At 46.4% G+C, this 15,363-nt stretch overlaps 1 protein-coding gene across 5 annotated transcripts; it reads left to right on the top strand.

Annotated features, from left to right (window-relative positions):
- Positions 1-7,888: 7,888 nt before the first annotated feature.
- LOC125552046 (uric acid degradation bifunctional protein TTL) lies at positions 7,889-12,292 on the top strand. 5 transcript variants are annotated; one of them, XM_048715501.1, is made up of 8 exons: positions 7,889-8,241; positions 8,433-8,493; positions 9,030-9,195; positions 9,324-9,397; positions 9,475-9,532; positions 9,611-9,712; positions 10,154-10,310; positions 11,678-12,292. In XM_048715501.1, the coding sequence occupies exons 3-8, from the start codon at positions 9,052-9,054 to the stop codon at positions 12,139-12,141; spliced, it is 999 nt and encodes a 332-aa protein (XP_048571458.1). In that variant the 5' UTR covers positions 7,889-8,241; positions 8,433-8,493; positions 9,030-9,051; the 3' UTR covers positions 12,142-12,292. The 5 variants fall into 5 exon arrangements, with proteins under 5 accessions (XP_048571458.1, XP_048571461.1, XP_048571459.1 ...); XM_048715504.1 differs by lacking the exon at positions 8,433-8,493 and having other exon boundaries at positions 10,154-10,274; positions 11,753-12,292; XM_048715502.1 differs by lacking the exon at positions 8,433-8,493 and having other exon boundaries at positions 10,154-10,274.
- The last annotated feature ends 3,071 nt before the right edge of the window (positions 12,293-15,363 follow it).

The following is a 15,363-nucleotide window of genomic DNA, read 5'->3' as shown; positions in this document are numbered from 1 at the left end:
AATGCTTGCACTTCTCCGGTAGAGAGACACAACATGGCACCATGCATCCTTGGCCACGGTGAAGGGTCGGGGATGAGCAAGATCTTCGGGTGGAATTGCATCTTGGATGATGAAGAGAGCATTCTCATTGAATTGATTATCCGCGGCTTCTCTAGAGGTGAAGTTGCTTCGGTCATGCGGATAAAAACCTTCTTCAATGATTCTCCAAAGGTTAGTATTAACATGGTTCAAATGATGCTTAAAGCGATAAACGCAAGAATCAAAGTCCTCGTTTTTCACAATCTTAGGGGGATGACCGGTATGATTCAAATGAGTGGAAGGAATCGGTCCACCATAAGTAAGTGGAGGTTCCACATGGGCAAAGATGCCGTTGCCAATTTTACCACTAGAAGAAGAAGCCTTTTCACTAGTAGCTTCCCCCTTGTAGGAGTTAGCATCCGTCACCTTGTTAGTGGGATCACCCACTTTCAACGGTGCGGTAGATAGTTTAAGCCCTTCTAAGAATTTATTAAACATGCTTTCAACCTCGATCGTCATGGAGGTTTTCAATGTGTCCAAAGCCACATTGAATTCCTCACGAGAGGCCGCGGTTCCCCCATCGGCTGTAGACGAGACCGGATTCACACCGGAGTGCTCCTCCACACCGTCTACGATGTCAACCATACTCTTCAGACGGAAAAGTCCTTAATAAAGAGACGAGTCTCTGATACCAATTGAAATGATCGATATAGTTGACTAGAGGGGGTGAATAGGAAACTAACAATTTTTAGCTTTTCTTTACCAATTTGAACTTTGCATCAAAGTAGGTTGTCTAGATATGCAACTAGATGAGCAACCTATATGATGCAACAAGAACAAGCACACAAGCAAGCAAGGGATATAACACAAATAAGCTTGCTCAAGTAAAGGCACGAGATAACCAAGAGTGGAGTTGGTGAAGACGAGGATGTGTTACCGAAGTTCCTTCCTTTTGAGGGGAAGTACGTCTCCGTTGGAGCGGTGTGGAGGCACAATGCTCCCCAAGAATCCACTAGGGCCACCGTATTCTCCTCACGCCCTCACACAATGCGATATGCCATGATTCCACTATTGGTGTCCTTGGAGGCGGCGACCAGACCTTTACAAACAAGGTTGGGGCTATCTCGACAACTTAATTGGAGGCTCCCAATGATACCACAAAGCTTCACCACAATGGAATATGGATCTGCGGTGACCTCAACCGTCTAGGGTGCTCAAACACCCAAGAGTAACAAGATCCGCAAGGGATGAGTGGGGAAATCAAATTTCTCTTGGTGGAAGTGTAGATCTAGGCCATCTCAACCAATCCCTAGAGAATCAACAAGTTTGATTGGCTAGGGAGAGAGATCGGGCGAAAATGGAGCTTGGAGCAATAATGGAGCTTGGGGATAGAAGAGATAGTCAACTCGGAGAAGAAGACACCCCTTATATAGTGGAAGAACAAATACCGTTATCCACCAACTCAGCCTGCATAGCACGGTACTACCGTGCCGGGGATGCGGTACTACCGCAAGGGTACACGGTACTACCGCAGGGCCCTGCGGTACTACCGCCCTAGCAGCAGAAACCAGGACAACCCAGATGCAATGAAGCAGAGGGCGGTAGAACCGCTGGCGCAGTACTACCGCTCCCCCTTGCGGTACTACCGCAAGGCAGGGATGGTCCAAATTTTGGGAAGGCACGTACATATAAAAATACATCCGTGGCAACTTCCGCTGAGTTGGGACCTATGCAAAAATCCGACATGGTAGTATTGCAAGCCAGGAGCGGTACTACCGCGCGGGGTGCGGATGTAAAAATTACATCCGCTCCTACTGCCGCGCAAGCTGCTGAGCCTGGCCAGAGCGCACGGTACTACCGCGCATCTGGCGCGGTACTACCGCGTAGGGCGCGGATGTAAAAAGATTACATCCGCCCTTACTACCGCAAACGCAGCAGCGCCTGGCCTGAGGCCACAGTACTACCGCTCCAAGGAAGCGGTACTACCGTGGGCACTTGCGGTACTACCGCACCAGAGGCCGGTACTACCGCTCCTAGGAGTAGTACTACCGCATGCCCCAGATCAGCAAACATGACATTTTGCATAGACAAGAAAAGACGGAGGATGATCCAAAGTGCCAAAGGAAAGGTGGTTTAAAGGATTAGACGTGTACGTGATGATTCCACCCAAACCTTTCCAAAACGGACCCCCTCTTAATAGTACGGCTTTCCTACGACTCAAATCCACCGAAAAGAAACATAGAGAAACGTCGTATCCAATAGTCTTCGAGGGGCACCAAATCGTCTTGTGCCTAGTGATGAAATGTCTGAAATACTCAATGCACACGATTAGTCTGCAAAAGCATTGTTATCAATCACCAAAACAACTAAGGGATAAATATGCCCTTGCAGAACTGTTTCGGCGTTTCTTTCATTTCCTTACACAAGCGCATGTGCCTGTTTTATACACCGTCTTTCCTCCTGATTGCTCTTCTCACTTGGTTATTTTCCTTCTCCTTTGTTTATTTCTTTACCCTTTTCATTTCTCCTATGACAAAAAGTCAAAAACAACTCTTCCAATAGATTTTTGTCATATTATTTATTAGAGCAAAACAGTAGAGATAAAAATTTGACAGAACAATGGGTTGCCTCCCATCAAGCGCCATTTTTAGGTTCCTAGCTCAACCTCGTACCTTAGCATTATATCAAGTCTTAGGTAGCCTAAGATTTTCTTTACTTACCGTGCACATTTTCTTAGGTGGGGGAGCGTACTTCTCTTGCGTTCCTGGCTATTTTGGGAAGTACTTCACTATTTCTTCTTTGCAAATTCTGAAGGTTACTTTTCCTTTAGAGCAATCCAACACGACATTTGCGGTATTAAAAAATGGCCTATCAACAATAATTGATAATTTATCATCGAGAGGCATGTCAAGAATAACAAAATCAGTAGGTATGCCATGCCCGTCCAATCTTAGCAGAACATTCTCAGCTACTCCCACTGGCTTCTTTCTGGATTTATCCACCATCTGCAAGGTTATACTTATGGGCATACATTCAGCGAGATTCAACTTATGATAAAGGGTTAGTGGCATCACGCTGACACCTGCCCCTACATCACAAAGAGCATTATTTATATCAAGATTACCGATTGAGCAAGATATTGTGGGTATACCTTGGTCTCCCAATTTTTTTAGTATTTTGTTCTCAAAAGGATACTCCATTATTGTAGCCACCCTTTCTTTCAGATTCATACTCCTCTTATTGTTACCAACAACATTCATGAATTTAGCAAAGGTGGGAATCTTTAACATATCAGTCACATGCATTTACATTCTAAGATCAACTATTGCTTGTAAGGAGGAATAAAGTGCATTATTTGAAGGTGGCCTAATAGCCTTAGGACAAGGAAGAGTTTTCTTCATCTTACCTTTTTCCTTCTCTTTCCTTCTTGTTGCCTACTTACTTTTTTGTTTGGCGGGATCAGGTGGTCGGACGTTTCTTTCCACCCTTGGTTCTTCAACTCTTCCCATTTTCGGAGTTTCTTCTTCGTTATTGTCACCACCAACTGTTTTAGCATCAGGGTTAACCTCTTTTTCGATTTTTGCTTCATATCCTTGAGAATCTTGGTGGACCTGTTCTTCCTCACCAAAGAGAATTGAGCTCCCTATTTTCCTGGGTTTGGCTTTGGCTTTGACTTTCTCTTCTTTGTTCTTTGTTCCTTCTCATACCACTCTGGCCTTTAGGGTCCCGCGTTCTTTCGCCACTACGAGCCGAGATTTCATTAGTAGCAACATGCTTTCTTTTTACCTAATTGAGGAAGAATCAAAGATTGTGTTTCAGATATTTGAGAGCATTGAGTTTATATCATGCGAGAGTTTTTATTGAGGTTCTTTACCGCTTGACTCAGCCCTTCCACCTATTGAGATAGGTAGGTTATTACATTTTCGTTATGATAAATACACCTTCGAAAGTCACTCTTGAAGTTGTTTTGGTGGAATTTAAATTTGTTCATCGTCTCCTGAAGTTCATCCTCCTAGTGATCAATTCTTCCATGTCTTCAATATGGTATATTTTTCCCTTTGGCTTGGCTGGCTCCTCGATATTCCATTATCCCTGTGCAACTGCAATTTTCTCAATATGTTCCTTCCCTTCTTCTAGGGTCAATGACATAAATTGTCCTCCACCACTTAAATTGTAACATCCCAAAATTCTAAATTTTGGAATGTTGTATTAAATAAGTAATTATGATTGTTTCTTTGATTCTTGTGTGAAATTGAGTGGAAATTAAAACCTTTGAAAGTTGAATGAGAGAGAATAAAAGGACTTTCCCAAACTCTCATTTTTTGCACTTGGGTTCCATGAATTAAAATTCAATCAAATACAAAACCCTATACTGAAGATGACATGACTTCTTCCATCAAAGAAATAAAAAGGGTTTGGAAAAGATTTGAATTCCATTTGAAAATATTTCAAATTCGGAGGCGTTATGCAACTCAAGGATTTTCTTGGGAGAAGATAAAATGACTTCTTCATATTATGAGAAAGAGAGTTGGAAGTTCAAAGAATGAATTTGAAGGCCCTTTTGTTTTTTAGGAAGTTCCTTTTCACTTTAGTTGAAATGGAGTTTTGAAATTTCAAATTCTTTGAAAACCTATTCAAAAGAGAGAAGGAATATGGGCCTTCAAAAAATTTAGAGACATTTGAAATATATTTGATCAAGGAAAAACATAAAAGATTTGAATATGGTTTTAAATTCAAATTCAAACCCAATTATGGTTTCTATTCAAATTATTTTTCTCCTAAAAATAAAAATATGAAATGAGGCTAAAATGATTCCCTCCTAGTAAAAATGAGGATAAATAAATTTCAAATCATTTTGGTATTTTAAAAATGATTTTTATTGGTTTTTATTGCAACAGTAGCACTGTTTGACTTTTATGATTTTTTGTGAACTTTATTTGATTTGGAAAATAGTTCATCTTTTTCCTTGTCTTTTTCTGAAAATTTTAATATATAATATGTCTATGTAAAAGTTTTATTTATTTTATTTTTGTTTCCCTTTCTGCTTTTATTAAAAAATAAAAAAATGCCCAAGGCCTTTGGCCCACTAGCAGGCCGGCCTAGTCAACGCACCCCCTCACCCATTTTTTCCGATCGGGTGGTTGTCCCTTTTTTTTCAGTCACTGCCAGGCGAGACCCACCAATCGCCGGATCTTTTCTTTCCCTCTTTCTTCTGCCAGACCTTAACGGTCCCGATGAAGGTCCCCTCCAACTAGATCAGCTTTTGGAGCTTGCTGACCATGGCGCCGCCGCACTCTGCTAATTCGGCACCTCTGCTCTTCGGTTTGACACAGAAGGTTTTCAGCCATAGGCCGAAGTGCGGCTCCACACGGAGGAAGGCCCCACACACTATAATGAAAGTGGTGAGGTGGAGAATGGAATTTGGGGCTAGATTGTGGAAATCCGGCCCGTAGAAGAACAGAATCCCCCACACAAAGGGGTGCAGGGGGACCCCAGACCTCGGATGAGGTGGGGGGCAAAGATGACTCACTCCCCTGGGTTGGGAGTGGGGACGCACTGGCCGGGATCTAGGGCCCGGCAGGCGCATTGGCGAGGATGTAACCCGTGGTGTGAAGCTCGATGATGGTGGCGTCGGTGACCTTAGAGGCCACCACCTTCCCTTCACATCCGTGTCAGCCATTGATGCGAGTGCAGAAGCTTGGGCAAAGCTTTGACTCGAGATTGGAAATGAGGAGATTTGGAGGGTTTGGGCGCTGGAGCAGGAGGAGAACGTGGAGTTCGATTTACCCCCTCTTTGATCTTTATAAGCCCGTAAAAGGCCAAGCGTACCTCTTTAGTGCCGTAAAAATTGCCACATTTCGGCTTACCGTGCCGTTATGGCCGCATGGGAAGAAGCGATTGATTGATGATATCCCCCAAAATGCGGGCACGATCTCTGTTTTGATGCGACGTGCCAGTAAGAGGTTTGCCTCGAACCACGATTCGAATAAGTAATGGCTGACGAATGTCGTGTCAGGATTGGTGACGCTTCAGTATAAGGCTGCCAATAACTGACCCTCGAGCTCCCCTACGCTGCTAGTCTTCGGGGCTAAGTAAGCTTGTGATTGGAAGAAACAATAGTACGCCTTGAGCTGCATATAGCTGGACTCACTTGGGCCTCTACCAAAGGAAGATAGCCATCCGTTAGAATGACTCGTGAAGTATCACACCCGTTCGACGATGTGGAACTTGCCTGCTAAGCCAAAGACCGCCCAACTGAAGATATTATCCGAGGAAGATTGTCTACCTCGGCTTCGAAGACAAGTTCGGGGGGCTACTGACGGTGTCTAGGGCTAGGGGGTCCTAGCCCAACCGGACTAATGCATGGGCCGGACTACCACCCCATTAAGGAAGCAAGACTCCAGAGATCCTCGAAGTGTGGAGGCCGAACACTTGGCGTGTACTTCAAGTATATTTAGATTTGGCATGTGAATCCTTAGATGGCAATCGACCATGTGTAACCCTAGATACCCCTGGTGCCTTTATAAACCAGGAGGTTTAGCCCATAGAGGGAGACCATCCATACGCTCATTCATCATACCACTAGGGTTTAGACCATAACTTACGATCTCGAGGTAGATCAAATCTCTACTTCGATACCTTCATAATACAAAACAAGAGCAGGACGTAGGGGTTTACCTCCATAGAGAGGGCCCGAACCTGGGTAAATCCCCTGTGTGTTCTTCTCATGTTACCCATCGATCCGATCTAACAGCTTGGGCCCCCCTACCCGCGATCTACCGGTTTTGACATCGACAGGTGGCTTCGGCATGGGTGGTGGTGGTGGTGGTGGCGGCTTCGGCACTGGTGGTGGTGGTGGCTTCGACATGGGTGGTGGTGATGGTGGATTCGACATGGGTGGTGGTGCTTCGGCAAATCATGTGAATGGTGGTGATGGTGGTGCTGGTGGTGGTGCTCACTCTCCGGTCCAAGTTTGTAAGGATGGTGGTGCTCATTCTCCGGTTCAAGTTCGTGAAGATGATGGTGCGAACTCTCCGATCAATGTGGATGATGGCGATGGAGGTGGTAAGGGCGGTGTTGGTGGTGACGTTCTTCGCAGCAATGAGGATGTTGCTTGATTGCTCTATGTCATTTGAACATCTTTTGTCTTGTTTTATCGCACATTTATGAGTCTAACTTGATGTCTCGTATGTTGCGCATGATTTTGGATGTGATAAACTAGCGATGTATATATATGATGATGAACTAATTTTTATGCACTAGTAATGATGAACTTGTCAATATGTGCCTATGATTGTATTTGCGGGACGTGGGCCCTCCGATGCGGAACAGATCCCGCAAACGCGTCCTGCAAAACATTTGCGAGACGGGTTTATGAAAACTGTTCCGCCGGAGTGCTCATGGTCCCATAAAATCTTTTTACGGACCGGCCGGTTATAGGATCTGCTAGGAATACTCTTATCCCTTGCATATCTCAAATCTACAGTTTTTGATTCGTTTTGCAAGTCTCTATATATTAAAATCTTAAACCCATTAGCACCCATTAGCGCCGGAGTAGGCGAAGGAGCTCGGCATAGGACGGCCGGAGCGTCGCCGGAGGAGCTCGGCAGCGGAGTGCCAGAACATGGCCGGAGTAGGCGGACTGCCGAAATGTCGCCGGAGCAGGCGGAGGAGGTCGACGGTGACCACCGGAGCGTTGTCGGGGTAGATGGACTGCCGGAGCAGCGCCGAAGCCTCGCCGGTTTTTCTTTGCGGTATAGTTGTGCAGTACCTCCTGATTTTTATTTATTTTTAGATACTGCAAATATTTTTGCGGGCGGCACGTATAAACGATTGGATTATAGCACATCGAGATGCTCTCATACGGCATGTGGTAGAGTTGCTCTACACAACACGGTTCGATCGGTTTCTCCCCTCCTCGCCCTCTCGCCCGATCCCGACAGAACTTACTGGGGCTTGGTATCCTCTCGTCCCGCAGCTGCCTCCACCCGAGAGATCTCCGGCGACCAGACTCCCTACGCTCCTCCGGCCGGTGGATCGGATCCATCCGCCCCCAAACCCCCCACCCCGAGCTTCCGTTTCTCCTCCGCGCCCAACACCCGAGGTTACCGACACCGCCGCCCCGTTCCTCTTAAACTCTGACGCCGCCGGCCGCCCTGCTCCGCCGTTCCTCGTCAACTCCTCTCTTGCCTCTGCGTTCGCCACCACGCACCGAGGCCCAAGGTAGCGCCCCTAAACTCCTCTCCCTCTCTCATCTCTGTGCGTTCATACAGAGCAATGATCACAGCAACTGTGGGCTATTAAGAACGGGCTTTCTCTCCATTTTTCTCAGAGATGTGCTAGCTAACTTATTCAGTCATCACAACATACATTTTCTAGAGTTTACTAATCGTGGGTGACACAACCCATTACAGGAAAATGCTTCTGAAGTAAATTCCAGTGTGCCTGACCTCGTAAATTACCAGTAAAATACAGGTTGAGGATGCTCCTTGGCTTAGTCTTGCTTCTCACCTTTACTAGTCTTTCTAGTAACCAGGACAAGTGATTTTTTTCAAATCAAACGAAGCAGCAAATAAGATTCATGTGTTTGGCGTGTGCTCTGTGCATGTCTCTGCGTGTGCTGTGCAGCTTGGGTGTGCTCTGCTAATAATGTGGACTGGTACGAAACAGTATAAGAAATCGCTGGGATGATACGAACGCTATATATTCAGCATGAAAGCTCAGTGATATGGGGGCTGTATATTCAAAAATTGTTCAAAAGGTTTCCTCATCCTCCAGCAGGCGTTTCTTTAAAACAATCACACAACTCCATTTGACAATGTTGTGTGTCCTGTTTGACATGAACATGCATTGTGTGTAGGAAAACACTATTTTGTTGATTTTGGGTACCCCAAACAAACACAACCTTAAACTCCCATTTCCAATAACCAACGAGTGAACTTTTAATCTTCTCACCCGTCAACTCCCATTCAACATCTCTAATTCTAAATCAAACACACTGTCTTGCGTAGTGGAGCAAATCAACCAGTTGAGATGGCGACGTTGAGGCCGCTGACTGTGGAGGATGTGCTGAGGGTGAACGGCAGCCGCCGCTTTGCTGCTGCACTGGCCGCTGCCTCCCCCTTCGATTCTCTCGCCGACGCACTACTCGCCGCCCGCCGCATCTGGCTCAACGAGGTAGGTAGCTCTCCATCTCCGAACCTCTCTTCCCTGCGCCCATCCTCCTGTCTGAATACCCCTCACTTCCCGTACTGATACATGCTGCTCACCTGCGTGTAATCGGGATCGGCGTGGAACAAATCAAGGTAGACGTGACTGGATGGCTGGAGGCCTTCGCTGCTCACCCGTCCATTGGAACCACCTCCTCATCCGTCTCCAAGTCAGTTTCCTTAATTCTACTTCTGCTGGGCTCAATAATGTTCGCTTCTTGCTGTTACTGATCGTTAGTCACTGCAGGTGGAGCAAGGAAGAGCAATCAGCTGCGCTTTCCACAGCCACTGATTCGACCGCGCAGGTTCTACGTTGTTCACTGTGTTCCTTGCATCTGTGATCTGATTTGTGGACTCAATTCGGTTTCTTGCAACTCTTCCAGGAGTTATCCGAGTGGAATGCCAAATACAGGGAGAAGTTTGGGTTTGTGTTCATGATATGCGCGTCTGGGAGGACTGCCCCTGAGGTCTTAGCTGAGCTTAAGGTCTGCATATGTCTATCCTAAACTCCAATATTTGGTTTCTGTAATTTACATGTATGCCTGTTCAGGTCATCTCAACAATTTGTGCATCAGTAACATGGTTTGTCTTCAAAAGAAAGCTATTAGCCCTCTCTGTTAGCTGTTACGGTATTGTTATCTGTGGAATACCAGTAAAATCAGAATCATGGAAGAACTGCTGTTTTCTGAATGACAATAGCGGCCTTCCTCGATGGACCAGAAATTTTGTATTGGAATTAAATTCTGTTCCTTTGGCTTTTGGCATCACCTGGGGTATTTAATTTTGAGTTTAGCCCTGATACAGTGCACTGCGCGAGCTATGACTTGATCACAAAATCATATTAGTAGAAAGCCTTGATACAATGCTTTTCTTTCTATCTCTGTAATGATTTTGAAGTTATCTTATCATCCTGCTTCTCTTTCCAGAGGCGTTATGCAAATAGGCCAATTGTTGAGCTTGAGGCTGCGGCAGAGGAAGAACTGAAGATAAGTGAGCTGCGTCTTACAAAGCTTTTCTCAGCAGAAACTGCTGCTCCCCCTACTTCAGGTGAAAATCATATTAGCCAACCGGATAAAGCTGCAGGTATTGAATTATCTGTTGACTCATTCTGTGGTAAAATGGACATCTGCTCTTCTTTATCCACTTGTTTGCACCTTTTTTTCCTTATGTATCCTATAGTTGAAACTTGAACGATATTGACCTCGCATGCTCGTGCTTTCCTGAGATTGGTGTCTTATTGGTCTATTTGTTCAATGCTACCAAGTCTGTAATTTCCGTCCTTTCATTTTCATAAGCCAGTTCAATTGAGTGAGCAATTTCAACCTGCAATATTTTGTACATCCAAACATCTGTATTGGTATTGGAGCCCATTGCAATACAAAGGTTGATTTAGTATTGGACTCCATGCAAATTCCCAGCCCCCCAATACATACATATCCAAACGAAGCCAATGTGTTTTTGGTCTTTCCGTACATTGGTGCTACACTGCTACTTCCTCCGTCCCACAATATAAGAGCGTTTTGCAAGCTATGTTAACTTGCAAAACGCTCTTATATTGTGGGACGGAGGGAGTACATGCAAAAGCACCAGTTGAATTGTTTTGACGTTTTGTAATTTTTCACTTTGAGCTGAAAATATGGATGCGCCCCATAGGGGTATATATCTAATCTGCAAACATTAGAATACTGACTAGTGTTTGCCAATGCCTGATACTAAGAGCATCTCCAACAGACGCGCGGTGGCGCAGCGCGCTAAAAAAGTTCTGCAGCGCCGAAATAGTGTTTTTGCGTGCAGGAGGTTTTCCAGACGCACAAAAACACGGCGCCCAATGCGGCGGCCCCACCTGCAGCAGCCCGCGCGCACAATCCGGCGCCCCAAATTTGCAGCCCCGCAGCCCGCGCGCACACCCGTGTGCTAAAGTTTTTTAAGCGCGCTCTACTTTACAGCGCCTGCTGGAGCGATTTTTTTTTGCCTCCGGCGCACACAAACGCTGGTTTTTAGCACGTGAGGTAGATTTGGGGTGCCTGTTGGAGATGCTCTAAATAAAAATCTACTATTGCAGTTATTACAAACAATAACTTTCTTTGTAACCTTACAAACAATAACTTTGCATAACGTGGTTCTCTGTTTGTTTATCTGAAGGCAACTGAATTGTCTGTTGACAAATAGAAACTATAGCCTACATGAAAGAGATAAATGCCAGATTCATTCTTAACATTGAAAATAGTTTGTCATTGCTGATTGCGCACTGGAAAGACAACTCCTGGGCATGGATTATTATCAATTTCTTGGACCAGAATTGTTTGTAGTCTGTACCTCCATGATTATCTGGATTGTTCTGTGTACTTTGCTTGTGCAGTTGTGACAGTGTAACTATCAATAGTAGTTTTTATATCTGTGCAACTTTTGGTAATTTTGCTTTCTTAAGCTTCATTAAAAATTTCAAATAGATCGGATGCGGATTATTGGTGCACACCTTGGAGCTCTTTCCCAGCTTTCTGCCAATAAAGCTCCTGAAATTACAGGTAGCTCCAACCGGACACGCCCTCCTATCACAACCCATGTGCTGGACACGGCTCTTGGATCGCCAGCAGCTGGAATTGAAGTTCACTTGGAGATGTGGAAGGACGTGTCAAGTACCCCGGCATTTGACAACAAAGAATTCAAGGGATGGACAACCCTAGGCACTTCGGTCACAAACAATGATGGACGCAGCGGTCAGCTGATGGATATCGTTGACAATGTCGCTCCTGGTTTCTATCGCATAAGTTTCAATACCTCCAAGTATGCACCGTCAGGGTTCTTCCCTTACGTGAGCATCATATTTGAGATAAAAAGAAGCCAGACGACCGAGCATTTCCATGTTCCTCTTTTGCATTCTCCCTTTTCCTTTACCACTTACCGTGGCAGCTAAGGTGTCGATTTGTGTGTAAATCACATTGAGTGATGGTGGTGTTCTGAAACAAGCATAAATGGTCGTAAATCAGGGTGTTTAGTTGGCACTGACATTGTGATACTTGAATAATGTTGTTCCGTGTAATGGGAAGCTTGATTATGCAGTGGCATTGGAGCAGTTTGTTTAAATACTTTTATCACTTGTTATTTGCGATTGGTGGCCTTGAGTGTGGTATTACATCTCCACTGCTAGATGTGACATGTCACATACTTTGCCATCAGAGGTGGAAGCGATATACGAGTGACAGATAGCTTGCCACTTCCCGAGCCCTGAGTGCTCCAGCCACTTCCTGAGACCTCAATGCTTCATGTATGGTAACTAGATGATGACCCGCACGATTGTTGCGGGATTTTCAGTAGTTTTAGAGACATATTTTTTTTAGGGTACGCTAATACAATTTTATGTTACATATAGTTTTTTTAACTGCTATGTTACATATAGTTATACTAATTAAAGTAATATTTTAATTTCTCAAAAGAAATTTTGGAGAATATAAAAAACAGATACTACCAATTTTCAGTGGCGTTCGTGTATTCCTTTTACGAGCTGCATTCAGGTGATCTTGTCAAGTAAGTGTTGACTGTTTTGTTTGGACTTAATATCATATGGTAATTGCTAATGCTTGGTGAGGTTCTCATCCCAGGAATTTGTGCATACCTTTGGTTTTGCCAAAGTTGTTTTAAAAGTATGTGTCCGAGATTCATCCAATAATTATGCAGGATCCGAATTTAGCTTGCACAAATCTGTTCGCCAATAACGAGTAATCAAACTTCGACTGTACACATGTTACAAGTTACATGTAATAAAATCAGTAGCCTGCATGTTCAGCTACATAACGGAATTGTCTAAAAGAAAAAAGCAACATACCGGAAGATCAAATTAAGTGCTATTTCTTTTTCCAAGGATACGTCAGAAAACATAGAAGGGCAACACCAAGACGGCTTTAGGGCATTTCCAACATCTGCCCGCAGTACAAACAAATTTGGACACAATTCATGCAAACACTGCAGAATTCATGCAAACAGACATAAGTTCGGGCACATAATTTACATAAATCGGATGAAATTTCATCCGTTCAACTAAAACTTAAAACAAAAACTAAACTAATTTGTAGTGGACGATGACCTCGTACGTCTGGCAAGGCTGGCCGGCGGCACCTTCGTCGCTGTCCGTGTCGCCATCGTCGGAGTGGTCCTTCCAGCAGCGGAAGGACACATGGGCCCAACAGCTCTGCCAGGCCGCCGTTTGTAGCTCGTGGAGGAGCCGCACGGCTTCCTCATGTGCTGTGTGGAGGGCCGCCTCGGCCAACACCGACCCTGGTCGGGGAACCCTACCCCTTCCCCTGCCGCCGACGACAGAGGTGTAGCTGAGCGACCTCTCCTCCCTGATCTTGGCAAGCTCTGGCGCTCATGAAGGAGCCGCTCAGCTTCCTCATGCGCCGTGTGGAGGGCCGCCTCGACCAACACCGCCCCTGGTCGGGGAACCCTGCCCCTTCCCTTGTCGGCGATGACGAAGGTGTCGCTAAGCGACATCTCCTCCGTGATCTTGCGCAAGGTCCATGTCGACGAAGCAGTCGCCGCATGGACCTCTCCGCGGTGGCCACTGACCAATCGCGGACCCAGGCCTCTGTGAGGACCCTGGTCGATGCCTCGTCAAATATCACGAACGTCGCGCCGCCTCCTTGGCCACCCTCTCCTCCGCCGACACGATGCTTCATGGCAAGGAGCCTCGACCGCTGCGGCCACCGAGGTAGCTCTCTCTAGTTTGCATACGGTTTGTGGAATTTCGGACAAGCGGTCGCGTCCCTGGACAGATGGGGCCCCGCGTTGGATGGCTTGCAGCGTCTGAACCTCGGTCCAGACGTTTGCGAGCGTTTTGAGGGTCAGCGTTGGAGATGCCCTTACCTCCTCCAACGAGGGCCCATATGCATAATTCTTTGTGAGTACTCCCATCTATACCTTCCAATAGACACACCGCCCTTCAAAAACACCCCTATACATATTGTCAGTGAAATAATCACGACGGGGCAATAATGACGGCAACACGAGGCTCCGCCAACAGGACGACGTGTAATGTGTTCCTCAGGAAGGTTGAGCTCATCAAAAATAGCAATTTGGGAAAGAGTGGAAGTAGGAGAAGAGACGAGGAGAGAGATTCATGTTTGCACGAAATAGATATTGTTAGAAGGAACAGAGAGGGATTGGTGGAATCAATGTATTATTGCCTGAGCCTCGTGGTCATATATATAGGAGTACAACGACCAACTTGAAGTACAAGACAAGGCAGGACCAAATCCTAGTCTATCCTATACCTCCTAATAATCGTAATACTCAACACCCCCTCCCCCCCGGGCAGTCACAACGGTAGCGACGCAGACAGTGAGAACTGGAGAAGAATCCGAAGGCAAGCCGACGGACACGCCTCCCCCCCACACAGTCGTAACGGTCGATGCATCGCAGAAGTCGTGGCTGGAGTGGAAACTGGCGAGGTTGCTCAAACAAGGCGGTAGTCTTTGTGCCGTTGTCGAGGTAGCCGAGAGCATAGGGTGGTGTAGCTATGGTCGATATAGCCATGCAAAGAATGTCGTGGTCGATGTTGGGTCGGGATAGCCGGTGTCGAGGAAGTCGTCGTGGAGCCGCGGGCGCAAGGAGGCGCCGAGTTAGTCATGGGCGCAATGGTGCTGAAGTAGTGGTGCGCCGGGAAGAAGACATTGTTGACGAGGCGTTGCACCAGGTTTGCCAAACCTGGGGACACGTCGTAGACGAAGGCACGCATCGGTGTTGCCAGCATCGGTCATGCGTAGACGGACGAAGACGAAGTTGACAAAGTGTTGCACCAGGCTTGCCAGGTCCGGGGACACGTCATGAACAAAGGCACACATCGGTGTTGCCAGCACCGGGCATGCGTAGACGAGGGACCTGCACGCGCTGTACGCCATGTCGAGGAGTCGGAGGGGCCAGAAGAGAAGGAGAATTGACCACGGTTGTGGTGCCAATCGGCGTGGGGCCGATGTCACCAACGGCGGTCGGACTAGACGAAGTGGTCAGGGAAGATGACGACGACGCTGGCGACGAGCTGGGGTTGGACGAAGACGAAGGGGATGGATGGGTGGTGGCGGTGGCTACGGGGGTAGCGGCGGCGGCCGAAGAAGAGTGTAGCGACCCGACCTCAAACGGTCAA

This window comes from Triticum urartu, chromosome 4, assembly GCF_003073215.2.
Source record: "Triticum urartu cultivar G1812 chromosome 4, Tu2.1, whole genome shotgun sequence".
NCBI lineage: Eukaryota > Viridiplantae > Streptophyta > Magnoliopsida > Poales > Poaceae > Triticum > Triticum urartu.
This window is presented reverse-complemented; position numbering and strand designations above follow the sequence as displayed.